This window comes from Prunus dulcis, chromosome 5, assembly GCF_902201215.1.
Source record: "Prunus dulcis chromosome 5, ALMONDv2, whole genome shotgun sequence".
Lineage (NCBI taxonomy): Eukaryota > Viridiplantae > Streptophyta > Magnoliopsida > Rosales > Rosaceae > Prunus > Prunus dulcis.
The window spans coordinates 8,212,099-8,228,567 of NC_047654.1; the positions used below are offsets into that span (position 1 = coordinate 8,212,099).

General features: G+C 36.5%; 4 protein-coding genes across 4 annotated transcripts; 1 reads left to right on the top strand and 3 right to left on the bottom strand.

Moving 5' to 3' along the window:
* Nucleotides 1–107: 107 nt before the first annotated feature.
* On the top strand, nucleotides 108–1,321 carry LOC117628186. The gene is made up of 2 exons (XM_034360571.1): nucleotides 108–412; nucleotides 530–1,321. Exons 1-2 carry the CDS (start codon nucleotides 353–355, stop codon nucleotides 1,118–1,120), a joined length of 651 nt encoding a protein of 216 aa, XP_034216462.1. The 5' UTR covers nucleotides 108–352; the 3' UTR covers nucleotides 1,121–1,321.
* Nucleotides 1,322–1,484: 163 nt separating this feature from the next.
* LOC117628185 (peptidyl-tRNA hydrolase ICT1, mitochondrial) lies at nucleotides 1,485–3,976 on the bottom strand. The gene is made up of 8 exons (XM_034360570.1): nucleotides 3,620–3,976; nucleotides 3,290–3,349; nucleotides 3,109–3,191; nucleotides 2,548–2,612; nucleotides 2,427–2,460; nucleotides 2,201–2,271; nucleotides 1,904–2,048; nucleotides 1,485–1,786 (listed from the first exon to the last, which is right to left on the bottom strand). The coding sequence occupies exons 1-7, from the start codon at nucleotides 3,882–3,884 to the stop codon at nucleotides 1,958–1,960; spliced, it is 669 nt and encodes a 222-aa protein (XP_034216461.1). The 5' UTR covers nucleotides 3,885–3,976; the 3' UTR covers nucleotides 1,485–1,786; nucleotides 1,904–1,957.
* Nucleotides 3,977–4,597: 621 nt separating this feature from the next.
* Nucleotides 4,598–7,761, bottom strand: LOC117628280 (dnaJ homolog subfamily B member 6). Its single transcript, XM_034360698.1, has 7 exons — nucleotides 7,562–7,761; nucleotides 6,523–7,040; nucleotides 6,252–6,421; nucleotides 6,092–6,172; nucleotides 5,896–5,971; nucleotides 5,703–5,795; nucleotides 4,598–5,103 (listed from the first exon to the last, which is right to left on the bottom strand). The coding sequence occupies exons 2-7, from the start codon at nucleotides 7,019–7,021 to the stop codon at nucleotides 4,907–4,909; spliced, it is 1,116 nt and encodes a 371-aa protein (XP_034216589.1). The 5' UTR covers nucleotides 7,022–7,040; nucleotides 7,562–7,761; the 3' UTR covers nucleotides 4,598–4,906.
* Nucleotides 7,762–9,493: 1,732 nt separating this feature from the next.
* LOC117628788 (probable protein S-acyltransferase 14) lies at nucleotides 9,494–13,065 on the bottom strand. The gene is made up of 7 exons (XM_034361311.1): nucleotides 12,540–13,065; nucleotides 11,604–11,823; nucleotides 11,413–11,504; nucleotides 11,168–11,291; nucleotides 10,979–11,064; nucleotides 10,824–10,889; nucleotides 9,494–10,107 (listed from the first exon to the last, which is right to left on the bottom strand). Exons 1-7 carry the CDS (start codon nucleotides 12,726–12,728, stop codon nucleotides 9,979–9,981), a joined length of 906 nt encoding a protein of 301 aa, XP_034217202.1. The 5' UTR covers nucleotides 12,729–13,065; the 3' UTR covers nucleotides 9,494–9,978.
* Between the last annotated feature and the right edge of the window lie 3,404 nt (nucleotides 13,066–16,469).

Genomic DNA, 16,469 nt, shown 5'->3' on the forward strand with positions numbered 1-16,469 from the left:
CAATCTACACGTTGGTCATGCGCGGCAGGGGCGCAATGTCAACGGTCCACGAGAACCTCTTGTAAGACCTTTTGCTGTCTGCGTCTCAAATAAAAAGGCCAACTTGGACTGTCATTCCTACAACCCAGATTTTATTAGCTTGCCATCAAAGAAAAGCATTTCCTCAAAACAGAGAGGAGGACAGACATAGGAAGAAGAAAAACAACCACCCATTTGAGCCAAAATAGGAAAAAGCCCCATTTGAGGGGAAAAAAAAGGAACGCCCCCCAATTGAGCCAAAGCGAAAAGAAGAAGAAGAAGAAGAAGAAGAAGAAGAAGAAGAAGAAGAATCAGAAGGAGAATTTGGGCAGAAATGAAGCTGATTTGGTCTCCTGAGAATGCAACCAAGGCCTACATCGACACCGTTCGATCTGTGAGCAATTCTTTCTTGAAAAGTTTCTTGCTTTTAGTTGATTTCATGGCCGATGAATTTAATTTATTGGGTTTCGTTTGTTTTTCTTGATTCTTATGATCTGGGTTTTGTTTGCAGTGTGAGGTTTTTCATGAATCTGGGGTTGCAGAGCTCATTTCAGCCATGGCTGCCGGGTGGAACGCAGAGTTCATCGTTGAGACATGGTCGCAAGGAGGGGTCACTGCAACAAGCATCGGGCTTGAAATCGCCAGCCGCCACACGTGCGGACGGCACGTGTGTGTAGTCCCAGATGAGCAGTCAAGGTCAGAATTTGTGGCAGCAATGAAAGAGGCAGGGATGGCGCCGGAGGTTCTTGTTGGGGAGCCAGAGGAGGTGATGGCCGGGCTTGTGGGGATAGATTTTCTGGTGGTGGATTCTAAGCGCAAAGACTTTGCTAGGGTTTTGAGGCAGGCAAGGCTGAGCCCTAGGGGCGCAGTTTTGGTGTGCAAAAATGCTAATTCAAGAAGTGCTTCTAGTTTCAGATGGAGAAGTGTTGTTGATTGTGGGTCAAGACGTGTGGTTAGGTCTGTGTTTTTGCCTGTAGGGAAGGGTCTGGATATGGCTCATGTGTCTAGCAGTGGAGGGAATTTAGGGTCGAGCAAGGGGGAGAATAGATGGGTTAAGCATTTTGATCAACAATCTGGGGAAGAACATGTTATCAGAAAGTGATTTGCTTGAAATAACTTTTTTTTTTATTTTTTTTTATTTTTAAAACCTTTACATAGTTTGTCTGTGGACCCAACTGTGTACATACATATTTGTCTCTTGGACCCAATTGTTTTTCTTTTTCCTTTGTGTTTGGTTAAACTTGTATGTAGTTGGATTCTCATGAAAATGAATTAGATGTGCCTCATCATTTAACAACCAAAATCAATACCCCACATGACTTTAATTTCAGTACTTTGTTTCTTTCAATAATGTCCTTTCAGGTGTTTAATTCGATTCTGGAACATTGGAGAGAGAGAACATTTTGCACAATCAATTCAAAACCGACTGTCTGCTCTCAGAAAAAGAAAAAAAAAGGGTACAGATTAGCAAACCAATTAACCACCAATGCCAATAGAAAGCCCTAACCATTGAGAATGTCATACAATGTGACAAAAGATTTATCTTCAGAGCAGCTATTAGTTGATCTGTGTACATCCAGTAACAGTCATCATGTTTTCTGTCTGAAAGCCTATAGACATATGGTCATTTTACATCAAAAGAACTAATTCTGTCCAACAATTGGTATCTTCAGCAGTCTGCTCTTGAATCCAAAGTGTCTGATAAAATTCCATCACTTGAACTGTTTCTCCATATGATCATGGAATCGCAAATGCATCGACCTCTCCTCTACATAGATAAAAGTGTAAAGATGCAGTGCAGGAAAGATATTTTAGTCAGCAAAACAAACTAGTAACAACCAAATGAATGATAAATCACTGAATCGTGAGTGAGAAAAGAGCGTACCGACATATACAAAAATTCTCAACAAACTGTGAGTCTGACCATACGTGGAGTAGGTCAGTCCCAACTGTCTCGACTTCTTCTGAATGCTTTTTTGTCTGAAAGAACCTTCTTGCTCTTAAGGCGTTTTTGTTCGCCAATAGCAGCCCTGCAAAATACAGAGGCAATAACTGAGAAAAAATCAGATCCCGCACCATCCAGAACACAAGGACAATTTACAATACAAAGGATATTGTGGAGAGACAGTTGGCAAAAGCAAAGGTAAAGCATTTGCAAATGCACAAGATAAAGAGTTCTCACATTTTAGCAATCTTCTTCTTTTGCTCTTCTGAGGGAGGAGGTGGGACATAAGAAGCAGCATCAATGATTGCCTGTTTCACTAATTTATTAGAGTCATTTGGGAATGGCCAAAAGCTAGGCACATGCTTTTCCCAAAATTGAGCCATTTATGTTTAAGCATCAAAGCACTGGCCATAATATATCATTCCACAAGAACAGAAAGAGAAATACTGATTTTTATTAGTACCTGGAGTTTTTCAAGAGCATCTTCAATGTTACCCCTGAGGAAGAATGGTTGCATCAAAACCAAATGCATTGGAAAAACAAAGAAAAATTGACAATTTAAAAAGAAGAGGAAAGAATTTTACTTTTGTGTTCGAGTCTTTGTTGAAGAAATCACAAGCTCCCCATCCTTGTTAATCCGATTCTTCTCCTGTTCATAAACAAGACAAATGAAGAAGAGATTATGAGATAAAACAAGAATGATAAAATATTCGAGCAGCTATTCACAAAAAAATGGAAACCATAACAATCAAGATAATCCTGCATACAGTTGTAAACATGACACAGATTGCAAGAGTTTTAGAAAACCAATAACCATTATGATTGATGAGAGAACAGGGAAGCCTCTTAGTACATCATCTGTTTGCAAAATGATGAACTGACAAAATTCTCCTATCCAGATATTTTGAAGTGTCCTCTATGTCCAGTCGAAATGAGATATTGATAGGTAAGGAATCAGTTCTCTTTCAAACCAGGCACATTCTAGTGCAGAGATTTCCTCATCTGAGGTCCCTTCTATGTGCCCGCTCTATCTTAAACCTATGACGGGGTATGTAATGATCACTACTTCCCTCCTCCCTACACAGAAATTCTTGCTTTTCTTATTCATCAAGAACAAAAGGCCATGAGAAATGACAGCTACAAACCATTTGCAAAATCCTCTCCCTGATCCATTCGCTTAGCCAATACGCCTTTTGTAAATTGAAGCGCATGTCCACCTTGGTATTCACTGTAAAATCAATAGCAAAATTAGCAACAATTTGGCATTAACAAGTTAAAAGAAGAAAAAATCCAACCCACAACGAAGACAGAAAGACATGTACAAACCTTTGTTGACATTCTGACCTCCAGGTCCCCCACTTCTTGCAAAACTCACAGTTACATGGTCTTCATATATATATGGAAAAAAAAAAAAATTGATCAAATAAATCCATCATTTATGTGAACGCTAAAATATAACACAACAACACAGAAAATGCAAACCTTCTGCTTTACACTAGTAATTTTGTACCATGAACTCCTTAATTAAACGAATCAAGGAAGAAATTATGATATAATCTACAGTACCTCAATCTAGTGAGTCACTACTATAATGCTATAAATTTATTTTTTAAAAATTATGCAAATTTGGAAAAATATTTAGAGTGAGTGAGAGACCTAAAGTGATCTTAGGAGGGGGCTGGGTGTCAGCGGAGAGAGCTCGCTCCTCGGCTGCTTGCAAGAGTTGGTTGACCTGAGAGAGCCGAGCCGACACCTTGTTCCCGCCACTTCCCGAATTCGACGCGGCGCACCGGACACTGCCGATTCTGATTTCGCCATTGGAGGAGCGAAGCAGAGTCGTACGGATTGATGGAGGAAATGACAGGTATGGTTGAAGGATGTGTCTGAGAATCATGTTCGTTGTCGTTCTAAGAACCGCCATTTTCGCTGTAAAAGGAACCCTAAAATACGTTTTAAATTTAAATTATCGGATTTTGTTTTTTTGTTTTTTTGTTTTTTTTTTTCTGGTCAGCCTTTTGTCTTTGGGTTCCAATGGATTAAATATTGGGTCTGGGTTTTTGTGGTTTAGAGCACTTCATTTTTAATTTTTTTATAAAAGGAATTTAGCGCACGTCATTAGAAAAATAATAATACTAATCACATTATTGGGTCTTAGTGAGGCTCTAAATCATCAGTCCAAACTGAGTACGGAATTATATACATGCATCCGCTCTTTGCCCTCGAGTTCGATCCCGTTCCCATGATTCTAATGTATCCGCTCCTTGTCCTCGAGTTCGATCCCTCGAGTTCGATCCCGTTCCCATGATTCTAATGTATCCGCTCCTTGCCCTCGAGTTCGATCCCTCGACTAATGTATCCGCTCCTTGCCCTCGAGTTCGATCCCGTTCCCATGATTCTAATGTAAAATAGTTAGGCTCCCAATTTTTACATTGAAAATGTTTATTACTGACTTGGTGTTTTTGGAATTTGAGCGTGCATGTAAAGCCAAACTGTAAAGAGCGTATAATAATTTTTCAAACCCTACCAAAATATAAAAGAAAAAAATGTAGAATTCATTGTCATTCTCTTGGTAGATCAACAAACCTTTGGCGGACGAAAGTCTCAACTTTTGCAAATTATAGTAAACGTGGGAAGTCAGGAATTTGATGCCATTAAAGAATTGACGTTAAAATGCATCAAAAATTGGCGACAAAACCTCAGCTCGCATTACTACAAGAATCCGCAACAGTTAAGTCCCCGTTTAATCAAGATTCAAGGGCATTCGATGGATATTAAAGCCTACAGAACCATCATCCCATTTCAAATGGCATCAATTAAAAATAAACAGTATACAAGAGCACACTACTACTAGCTGACGTCCTGCCGCTATGAGCTCAAAATATGCTACTAGGAGGTAAAAACAAGGATCGGAAGACAGACATAATAAGCCCCGTTGCGCTAGCTCTAATCTCTTGCTTTCCCACGGGAATAACCATTCTTGTCCCTAACATCTGCTCTCATCCTACCAGACTGGTTCGAGTGAGAAGATCCTGCCTTCTCTTTGGCATCTGACATCATATTTCCAGGGTTCTGTGAACTCTCGTTGGAAGGAAGCGCCCAACCTCCCCGACTAGCCTCCTCACGTCCACTGCTGCTAGCTCCTGGAACCAACCAAATCATATAACACAAAGAATTAAAATCATCAAAAATGTCAATCATTGCTTCATTTGTGATGTTGGCATCCTTGACAAGATAATGTGTTGAAATTTTCATTCTTAACCTTGACATCCATTCAGTTCAAGCATACAACCTCACAGTTATCTAAACAAAGTGGGCAGTTTTCCAAGTATAGTTCAGAAAAACATACTTCTGCATTTACCAATAAGTATCACACCAAAGGGCACGACATTCAATAAAACCTAACACACTAGCTGTATATGCTCTCCTACAAATAGGTTCATGCCCCAGTATGCATGCTGTAGCATAAGCACAACAACCACTCTCATTATCCTAAAATTAGTTAAGGTTCCTAAAAGAAATGAGGCAGACAAGAAACTCTTGCAAAACACAGATATAAAGAGACACACGGGCACTTAAAAAGCCTCAAGAACTTTTTAAGAATTCATCGAGGAACCAAAAATGAATTATCTGCAACTTAATAGTACATACAGTCAACAGAAGGTTCATATACACACCAAACAGCAAAAATGATATTTACCCATTTTTCATATCAGAGTCAAAAGTCAAATTACAAACTCACCTAGATTTTCGTAACCACCAAATTTATCAGTCCATCCAGGCAAACGTTTTTTAGCAGTTCCTTTCCATGCTTCTTCAAAACCGGAAATCTCATCTAAAATTTCCCAATCAGATGCTCTAAGTTAGTTTATATACCAAAACAACTCTATAAACCTTCTTGCACAAGCACAGCATTGCATATAAAGTTTACATACCTTCGTTAAGATTGTGCAAGGTCTGCATTGTATCCACCTTACCGTCTGTTTTGAGCTTCCTAGTAATTGAATGGCCCTAAAAGGAGAATCCTAAATGTAAGTGTTCTACTGACATCATGAAATTGATGATCCAAGATTCGAATCCAAAAAGTAAAAGACACATCAGCAACAGGACTAGATGGAACCCAAAAAATACCTTATTGCGGAGCCCCTTAGATACCCTGTGTGTTGCCTTCCCAGAAGTAGTATCAGCTTCCTTACTTTCTTCAAAAGCCAACTGCTCACACAACAAGCGCAAATTAGAAACACGACTACTGTGAAAGGAAAAAAATTGAAAACCTTTCACAATTAATTACCCCATCACTCCCCATCCTTCTTGTCTTGGATGAAGTATAATATGCACCATTGGCACCACCATAAGAGACACTGGAGCTCTGAAATGTGAAGCTCTGAGCTTGAGGCTGGGATTGCATAGCATTATACCGGTTATAGTTGTCCCTATGCTGCAAATGCTTGCTGCTCTTCTCTGCACAAAAGGGGGAAAAGCATTCCTAATTATTTAGACTCAGACAAAAACATTCAGTAATTACCAAGGTCAATAGCAACCAACTATTTAAAACATCTTACCTTCAACTTCATCATCAGGATCCTCAACATAAGGTTCATTGCTCGGTCCACTGCGTTTTCGAGGATTTTCTTTTTTTTCATTATCAGCATCTTCATTTTCATGATCAGAGTCTATTTCCTCAATGATTGGGCCCCTTGGTCTCTTAGGCTCTGGAGCCTGATGCTCAATGAACCCAGTTGGCTGCATATCTGGAAAATTGCCTCCACCTGGACCAAAAAAACTCGACTCCAACAGCCCCCCAAATGGGGGCATACCTCCAAACGGGGGCATACCTCCAAACGGGGACATACCTCCCAACGGGGCCATACCTCCCAACGGGGACATACCTCCAAATGGGCGAGTGAAGAAAGGGTCATCAAATGGATCCCTTCCTCCAAAAAGGTTAGAAATCAAACTCCTCTGACCCCCAAATCCACCAAACCCCCCAAAACCAGCAAACGGATCATTGAAATCAGAGAAAGGACTCCTGCCACCTGGACCGCCTCTGCCCCCCTGCATCTTCTAACCACTACAACCCCTGAAAAATAAAAATAGGCAAACCAAAACTTTAACAGATATATGGTAAGAAGTACCTTCCACACTCTACAGACATAAAACTTGAAATTCAGAATTAAACTATAACGAATTTACAACTAAGAGTCCAAGAAGCACGTGGTTTAGACAGCAAATAGAAGACCAAATCACCACTGATTGATGCAGACAATTTCTCAATCATGGTATAAAAATTTGCATAATCAAAAGATCATGCATCGTTTTTTTATTCGAAACTATGTTACTAATAGCCACGCAATAAGAAAAACACGAAAAATCATACGTTGCAATAACATTTCCCAATAAAAACCAATCCTAGAAACTTTTTCCTGCAACTATAGCAAAGTAAATCCCTAAATTCATGTAAGAATCAAACCAAAAAAAAAGGATCACAATCTACAACAAAATATTACACATAAATTCAATGATCATAAAATAGAATCTTTTCTTCTTTTGCTTTTTTTTCGTTTTTTCTGCAATCAAACGAAAAAAAAAAAAAAGAAGTACCTCGGAAAAGAAAATAGAAATTTGGAGCGAACTGAATCGGAACCAGAGAAAACCCTAATCGCCTCAGCACGAAATGCTTTGATGAAAGGGTTTTCCAGGTGCCACAAAGTTAAGGGCGTTGTTGCGTTTAGTTTGACCGACTCTCCAAAGGGGGAAGAGAGAGAGAGAGAGACAGAGAGAGAGAGAGAGAGAGAAATTGAGAGTTCAATTTGATCGAAAGTCCTAGTATAGTCATCAGACGTCTGTACATCACTGTTGGCGCCATGATACGTGTCGCTAGGCCATGGCTTGATTTTTTTTTTTTGGCGGGGCCCCAAGGATTAGAATGAATTTTTTTTTTATACCTATTTTCTCAAAATAATAAAATATAAAGATAGAAAAATTTAGCCCTATACTATTTTAAAAAAAATTAATATTTTGGAGGTCTAAAATTATAGAGATATTTAGTTATATACCCATTATTAACACTAATGATATAGATAATCCTACACCATTTAATTTCTATAAATAAACCCAAGACAATTGGTCATATTGAATTTAATTTTGATTATTAAATTACTTTGATGCTCTATTAAGTGTTTTATGTTTTTTTTATGAGGTTTTGGGGTTGGACTTGTTTTAAGAAATCGATGGCAGTTTTGTAATTTATAAGAAGTTGAAAGCCTCTTTGTTATGTTGTAAATGGGGTTTAGGTGTATTTCTAAAGTCCATTTTATATAGTTTTTTTATTTATTTATAATTTGGGCTCCTATATTGGGTATAATAATGAATCTCCCAAAATTATAATCATGGGCTACCATGACTAGGGGTGGGCATGGTTCAGGTTGGTCAGGTTTTTGCCTCAAATTAGAACCAATTCGGTACTATTCATCTGGCTTGGTTCGGTTCTGTTTTAATAAAAAAAATTTCAAAACTGTCTGAGTCGGGTTGAACCGATGCTGGTCCGATTTTGAATCGGATTATTTAAAAAAAATTAATTGTTTTTAAATACAATTCTCAACTAAAAATATTATTATTTTTACTTGAAAATTAACAAATTATTCAATTTCATATAAAAATAAATATTAAAGTTAGAAAAAGAGATATTTTGAAATTGAACTTGGATAAATATTAGTTTTTTTTTTGTGAAATTAAAAATATAGCATTAAATATAAATATATAAAATTATACTTTTTTTTTTTTTTAATTTGAGCGGTTCAGTTCGCCCTAGTCCCATTTTTGAAGATATGGAACCGGATCCAAAACCGGTCCAATTTGGTTTTTGACCGATTTTTGACTTTTTGGTCAACTCGGTTATTTTCCAGTTTGATTCGGTGCTGTTCGGCTTGGATTTTCGGTTCGCCAGTTTTAGTGCCCACCCCTAACCATGACTGGAGATAGCCTTATGATTGTTATTTGGTGCTTTTAACTCATTTTTGTTATAATACATGTATTTATTTATTAATATTATACCATACGTCTTCTTTAAGAAAGGAAATGTTATCCCGTTCCTGTAGGTCTACAAAATATCAACTAAATTGGACATTAATATTATAACACATGAATTAGTAACACAATCTGACGCTCTTCCTATTAACATCAAATTTATTACCTGAATTTTTATTCACCGATGTCAAGTACTAGTGTTTTTTTTTTTCCTTTTATCAAAGAGTGTGGGGATTCAAACTTGAGATATTTTTCAACATTGGAATTTGGAAAGAGAGGTGCCAACCAATAGCTAGGTTAATTTTTGAAGGTATCATATTTTAACGCTTAATGGCACCATAGTTGGCTTGCCCGTTACTTGCTAGACTTTAACAATGTGATATAGCCGTACGCTAATCACAAGACTTGAAACATGTATCGATAATATTAAGCATGATCAATGCCTTTTTAATTGATAATAAATGCCGAATTTGAAACATCTTAGACGTAAAGTTAAGGAAACAGAAGTTTAACAAAACATTGACCACAAGTAAAACGAGAGCTTTTTCTGTACGATCTTCCCAAATCAGGGGTACTTCAAAATTTTACAGGATCAACAAGCCTGCAAAGGCTAACAAAACTTGGGAACGAAGACATAAGTCACAAAACAAGTTGTATGATAAAATGCTCACATTCCTTCTGATATTAACACATTGCATCTCTATACAAAATGTATAACGACCGACAAATCCATGCACCTTTGCAAACCCCAGCTTCTATAGCGAGTATAAATGAACTACTGACGTTGACAACGTTAGACATCACCTATAAATGACATTCTGCATTCTCATACAAGGGAAATTCGCCAACTGAGTCGATCCTTCAAAACTCCAGCTATGATGTCTCCCAAGCAAAAGCCTGACCTGAGTTCATGCCTGTGCATGCAGGTTAATGCAGAATTGATGAGCTGCAAAACTTGAACTGCAAACTTGTCCTTTTGCCTCCATGAATACTTATATCGGCTGGAGTGCATTCAACTCAGGTCTTGTTGGATAATCAATACCCTGAAGAGCTGGTATCCGTCTTAAGTCCTCCTCCGAATATGCAGGGATGAACCAGTACCACTTATCCGTCCCAAACACCTAACAAAATAAATGGTGAATTCACCAGAACAAGCAACAGCGTATTCTTCTGTGCATTACATCTTGCATCAGAACTTCAACTAGATCAGCTAGGTTGTAATATAACTTTCCAATTTAATCACAAGCTTACCGAAAGTATATTGTATATAATTAAAGAACAAAATAAATCAGCACTACTTCCACCACAAGCAAAGTATACTTTCAGCTCTGGTCATCTATGAAGGTTTTGAAGTGATTTATGGGGGTTGGATCTGCAAAAATGATCTGATTTCATGTTTTCAAGGCATAGAATACACCTAGAAAAGGGGGGCGGGTACAGGGGGAATTCATTCATCCTCATGGACATAAGCCAGGTTCAGATATTGCATTATTATAATGCTGTATAAGTTGGGTTATTTTGCCAGGATAGGGCTACCTTTAGCATGAGGAGATGAGTGTTGGAACTAATTACAGCAGGAGCATATGGAGTTGCATATCAGTAATATCTGTTAAATGAGCTGAAGGTGCCAGCTTACATTCTAACCTTAAACATGAGGATATGGCGCTACTTTTCTTATTAATGTTTTCCTTTTAAGAATTGATTTTCTTAAGAAAAGCTTAGGCAAGGCAAAGAATCTAGCAAAACAATCAAAATATGAGAATGCGATAGTTATAGTATTTACTTAACACACACCTGCCCACACAGAAAACCAAAATAGACAGAACAAAAAGTAAACCTGTTCAAAGTTTTTCTTCCGACCAAGGTCATACTGCCATTTAGGAGTGGCTTTCTTCTCATATGCCTGAAGCAATCAAGAATCTCATGTGAGAGATACAGTAAGGCCTAGCTATTAGTAATTTTTTTTTTTTAAAGTATAACAAAAGCCATCACCTCAATAGTGGTGGTATTGGACGCTACCAGTGATAGGTGCATGATCATGAAGCCAAAAACGCTCAAAGCAAATGCGAAGTTCAAAACTGAAAATGGAAATTACAGATATTTGAAAATACAGATGATACCAAGATTCTTTTTCTCAAAAAAGAAAAATGGAAAAATCAAACTGGCCATCTAAAAACTTACCAAATGTGATAAAACTGGCTGCAACAGTGCCCAGTGTTCCAATTACCTCTTCTTCAGTAAAAAATGCCATAAAATACTTGAATAATGATAAAGTGACGAGAGTTGTCTCAAGAAATGTGTAAAACTGCAAAAATATAACAAACATAGCAAGTCATTCATCAAATCAGCTCAAGTTTAGTTTGAGTAAACACCGCTTATCTCGCCAGTCAACAGAAGTGTATGCTCAACAAAGTGCGCTAACATACCAAGAAGAGAAGGAAGTACTTGTAATTCAATGCCCCTACACAGTTGACCACCCACACACAATGATGGTCCATTTTCAATATGCACCTCCCACCTAAGACCAATGCATAAATGAAACAATGAACCTTCCATTCTTTGTATACCACCAGATATACATATTCAAAAGAGGGAACTTTGATTCAAAAGTACTCACAAACAGAACAATGATGACATCGAGGTGGTTTAAAGTGGTTGCACTTCCGACAGAACCGTACTTTTTGATTTGCTGGGTCACTGACCAGGGTAGATTGGTCCGATCCCACCAATGGGGCTCCGTCACCTCCCTCCTCATCGTTTGCAGGCCTCCAATTCGGTGGAACAACCCCAGGATCATTTAGAACAACATTAAAGTAGCTCCACAACAGCATCACCAACTACATAACCAAACTCAATACTTTCAATGTTAAATTTGTCACCATTCTTAATTTGAAGTGTTTAAAATGGGAAAATTCAAAATCTCGAACCAGGAAAAGAAATTCTAAAAGCTCCAATTACAGTTGCTTGTTCCAAATAAAATGGACAGCGTTTAAATTGTTACTCCCACCAGAGCAATTTACGACACTCACATGCATCAATAAGATTTCCCAGAGCAATTCAAAATCTCCAGCGATAACATTTCCCAATGGAAAGCTTTATTGCCACAGCAAAAAAATTATTAAGATAAGAGCAATGTACAAACTACAATCCTCTTAATTACGAGCACAACCCTCACATTCATGATTCGCTCTTCTCCTAATAACTTCACCTTTAGAAATAACATTCCCCCTAATTCAAAGTGGCAAAGAAAATGTCCAATAAATGCCAAGTACCCAGCTTGTTGAGAGTTGAAAACTCAAGTCACTAGCTTTGTTACCCAAGTGCTTGTCTTTGGCTCAAAAACATCAATAACAAATTTCAAAGCATTTTACTTTCTGTTTATTTTCTAGCTCAATATACAACTACAAATACCTGCATATCACCTATGCGTATGTGAACTTATGTAAGCATATAATTTCTAGAGAGAGAGAAAAATTTGAGCATTTAACAACCAATCAAATTGAATTAAACATAAAATTTAAAAAGATAAAAACTTTAGGGGAATGGGAATTACCAGAAAATGGAACAAGATCAAGAGAGGGAAGGCAATGACGGCACTGAGGCCTCCGCCAAAGATAGCAGGCAAATAATTGGCCAAAACGACGGCGTAGTAGGTAAGCCCGACTATGACGAGAACCACGAGGACCATGATGTAGCCGAGTGCACGCAGAGCCGTACAGAGCTTGAACGCGTTCCACGCCATTGCTGCTGCTGCTCCTCCTGATCCTTGTATGACCTTACAGACGAATCAAACCATGGAAATCAGAAAAAAAAAAAAAAAAAAAATTTCCTACGAGTTTGGGGAATTGGAATTCCATTTCCCCATCGGGATTTAGACGGAACGTTGACGAAATTTGATTCAAATTTGACGATGAATTCAAAGGGTTGGGAGCAACACGTTGAGAAGGAGGGACATTTGTTATTGTTTTTTTTTTTCCCTTTCTTTTGGTTTTTTTTTTTTTTTTCCTTTGGACAGAATTATTATAATTTTTATTTTTTTTTTAAAGAAGGAATTATGGGTTTCTTGGTTGACAGAGCAAACGTGTATTAGACGATGAATAATTAGCAAACACATCCACTTTTAATTATGATATTGTCCTTAAATAAGATTACTTAAAATAACAAAAAGAATTTGATGTTCACCGTCATCCATCGAGCCCAACATTGAAATTGATGTTCACTTCCCAACCTGAGTGAGTTTTTTTATCACTCAAGACAATTAATTAGTGTGTCAAATGAAATAAACTTGTAAATTGTGATAACTAATAAAAATGCATAGTTTAAAATAATAATAATATTGATGGTTTAATTCGGTTCAAATGGTTTTCAAATAGATCAAACTGAAATCGAACCAAATTACTTGCGATTTGGTTTCTTTCAGTCCAATATTACCAGTTTTTAAAATTAAAACACTGGACAAATTGCTGAAATTGATTTAATTTGATCAGTTTTAATGGTTTTTGGTTCATGCTTAATTATCACAGCCTAATGTGTTAGTTTTTGTCATGGCCAACAACACTAGGTGACCATGGTTACCATATTTATAAAATAAAAAAAATTAATGGTTAGATGGATATTTTAAGAATTCCAAAGGGTAATTTAATCAATTGAATTAGATTTATCATAAATAAATTGAGGGGTTGTGCATGTACACAAATGCATGTGCAAAAATGATGCAATTAAAGTAGTAAAAGAGAACGAATTAGTTCTTTTAGTTGAATATAACTTTTCTTTTTAAAGTTGGTAGACATCTCAAATTTGAATTCTTCGTCCCTCGATTAAGTAAAAATATAGCAAGAGATAATGTGTACTATATAGAACGAGAAAGCATTAGTTAGATTAGAAGAAGAGAACGAATGTCAGTTGTGTGGACAAATTAGACGTTAGACAACGTACTCCTATTTCAATCTAAGTTATTCAAAATGAGTAAATGACAAAGGTATCTTTCACCCTTGTGAGTGATAAAGTGCTTCCTCCCACACCTAAGATTATAGATTGAGCCCTACATCATCTATTTGGTCCTCACATGAATCAAAAAAGAAGATCTAAGAATTGTGGTAAGAGTTGTTGGATCAGACCATCCTTCATCTATTAATTTAGAGCATGCATAATGGTGGTCTTTAAATTATGTCTCCATCAATAACTTTTAGAGTATGTTTACTAATTAGAAAGCGAGATAAATATGGATTAGAGTATTCAAGAATCAGAGTCGAGCATTCCAATTTAGTTGTTTACTAATTGTCAGGAATCGGAATGAAAACAAAACTGATTCTCATTAAAATCATTTATTAATGTTAAGAATCATAATCAAAACCAATTTGATTGCCAAAATGCCCTTGCAAAATAAATTCAAATTCTTCAACTACTTACACAATTTTTCAAATGATAAGTTTTTGTTTTAAAAAAAAAAACATTTACATTGCACAAATGACAAAAGTTGTGCAATCTAATAATAAACCTTTTATGACCAAAAAAATAAATAAATTAAACAACTTTTTATATGGTAATGATAAATCCAATTTAATATTCATAAAAATAACAATGTTTTATAAGCTTAATTATTACTCCTTCTATATCTAAATATATAGGATTAAGTTAAATATATTTAGGTTCAAGAAAATGGTAGCAACTTTGTGTGTGTGTGTGTGTGTATGGGTGTTTTCATAAAATATATAAAAAAAATGTCCATTCCAATTCATCCATGCTCAATACCACCTCCCTCATTCGAAATACAATTGCCCTTATATCAAGAATCAAAATCGTGATTACATGTGAGTTTCGCGTCACTTTTCATTCACAACATGCAAATAAACAAAGGAATAGTCAAGAATAGGAGCCCATTCCTCTCACCCTTTCCAAGTAAGTAAACATGATATGCCTTTAGAGATCAAGGTGAAATCTTTAAGGCTCCAAGGCATCTTAACTTCAACAAACCTCCATATTGGGCTTAAATTCAACTACAATAAAAAGGAGAATTTCTCTTGGAGTGTCGAACTTGAGATCCCTCCTCATGTAAATGAGTGTAGAAAGAGAGTGGGGTTTTACCTGCGCGTGGTATAGGCTGATAGACCATATAGATGACACGAGTCAGCGGCTAACTTTGATGGCACAAATGGGAGAGACAATGAGTCTCCTTCTTGTCGTATGCATGGACCACTCCACTTGGCGATGACTTCTCTCAGCCGCACTGTCTCATTTATTAACTTCACATGCTCACCCAATCTCATCCGTTCAAACCCCAAAAAAAAAAAAAATCCAATCTCATCTGCCTCGCCTCTATCAAATCAAAAAACCCAATAAATGAGGGTAGCTGAGGGTTCTGAGCATTGAGAGGAGGAAATTAACGTAGCAATAAATGTTGACACCTTGCAAAAGAAATCGTCTTAAATACACGACTCTGATTGAGTCTTCTTTTTTAGCTGCTTCATAACTTCTCTTAAAATACTTTCCCCAAATTCCCATATTTCTGAGCTCTCTGATCTTGACCCGCCAGATGGTTTCACACTTTCATCTTCCCCGTTTGTGAATGTCATAGTTACCTTCTTCTCATGCATCTTACTATTGGAAAACCTAAATTCACAACAATTTGTACTAGAAGCCTATGTACATAAACAAAAGCTTTACCATTCGAAAACCTAATTTCATGTTTACTTATTTGCAATGAAAAAGTTGTAAATTGAGAATGTCATGAATAGAGAAGAGGAAGAACGAGTATGTGATCATTAACTATTCCCTTGATCAATCTACATATTGATTGCACCAGTATTGAATCATGAATTTTAATGCGGAACACACACTAGCAAATGCAATGAAAAGTCAAAAATTAAAATTAACACAAAGAAAATTAAGAATTAGAACATTGATATGCGACAACCCTCTAATTAATGTAAGTTAAACATGCCGTCAAAGATTGATATGCAACAACCCTCTAATTAATGGCTTCCTTTTCTAGGTATGGTAATATACGCGATGCAACTAATGGCCTCATGCATTTATATTTGTAGAAGGAGGCTTTAGAGCATTCACAATGGGCTTCTTAAAACATTTCCTTAGACAAATTTTAGGGAGGATTTGGAAAAATATAACTTCAACTATGCTTCCTATCCACCTCCTAAAATAGAGAGACCTCTAGAAGCTCCTAAATCTGAGGAGAGAAAAATGACTTTTAGTGACTCCCTATAATTTAATGCTGCTTGATTTATGAGTATTTCAAACCTTTAATTAATTTTTATTATTTTTATATTATTTTTTAATAGAAATGGACCAATTACAAAGAAGTTATTGCATTTATGACTCCTTAAATTTTATATATAGCTCCTAAAATAAATTTTATATATTTTCAGCTAAAATTTAACTAAAAAATAAAGAGTATAATTGTAGATACTCTTAGAATTAATAGCCCACATTACATAAATAAGAGGTAGAACAAGAAGGAATAATGAAC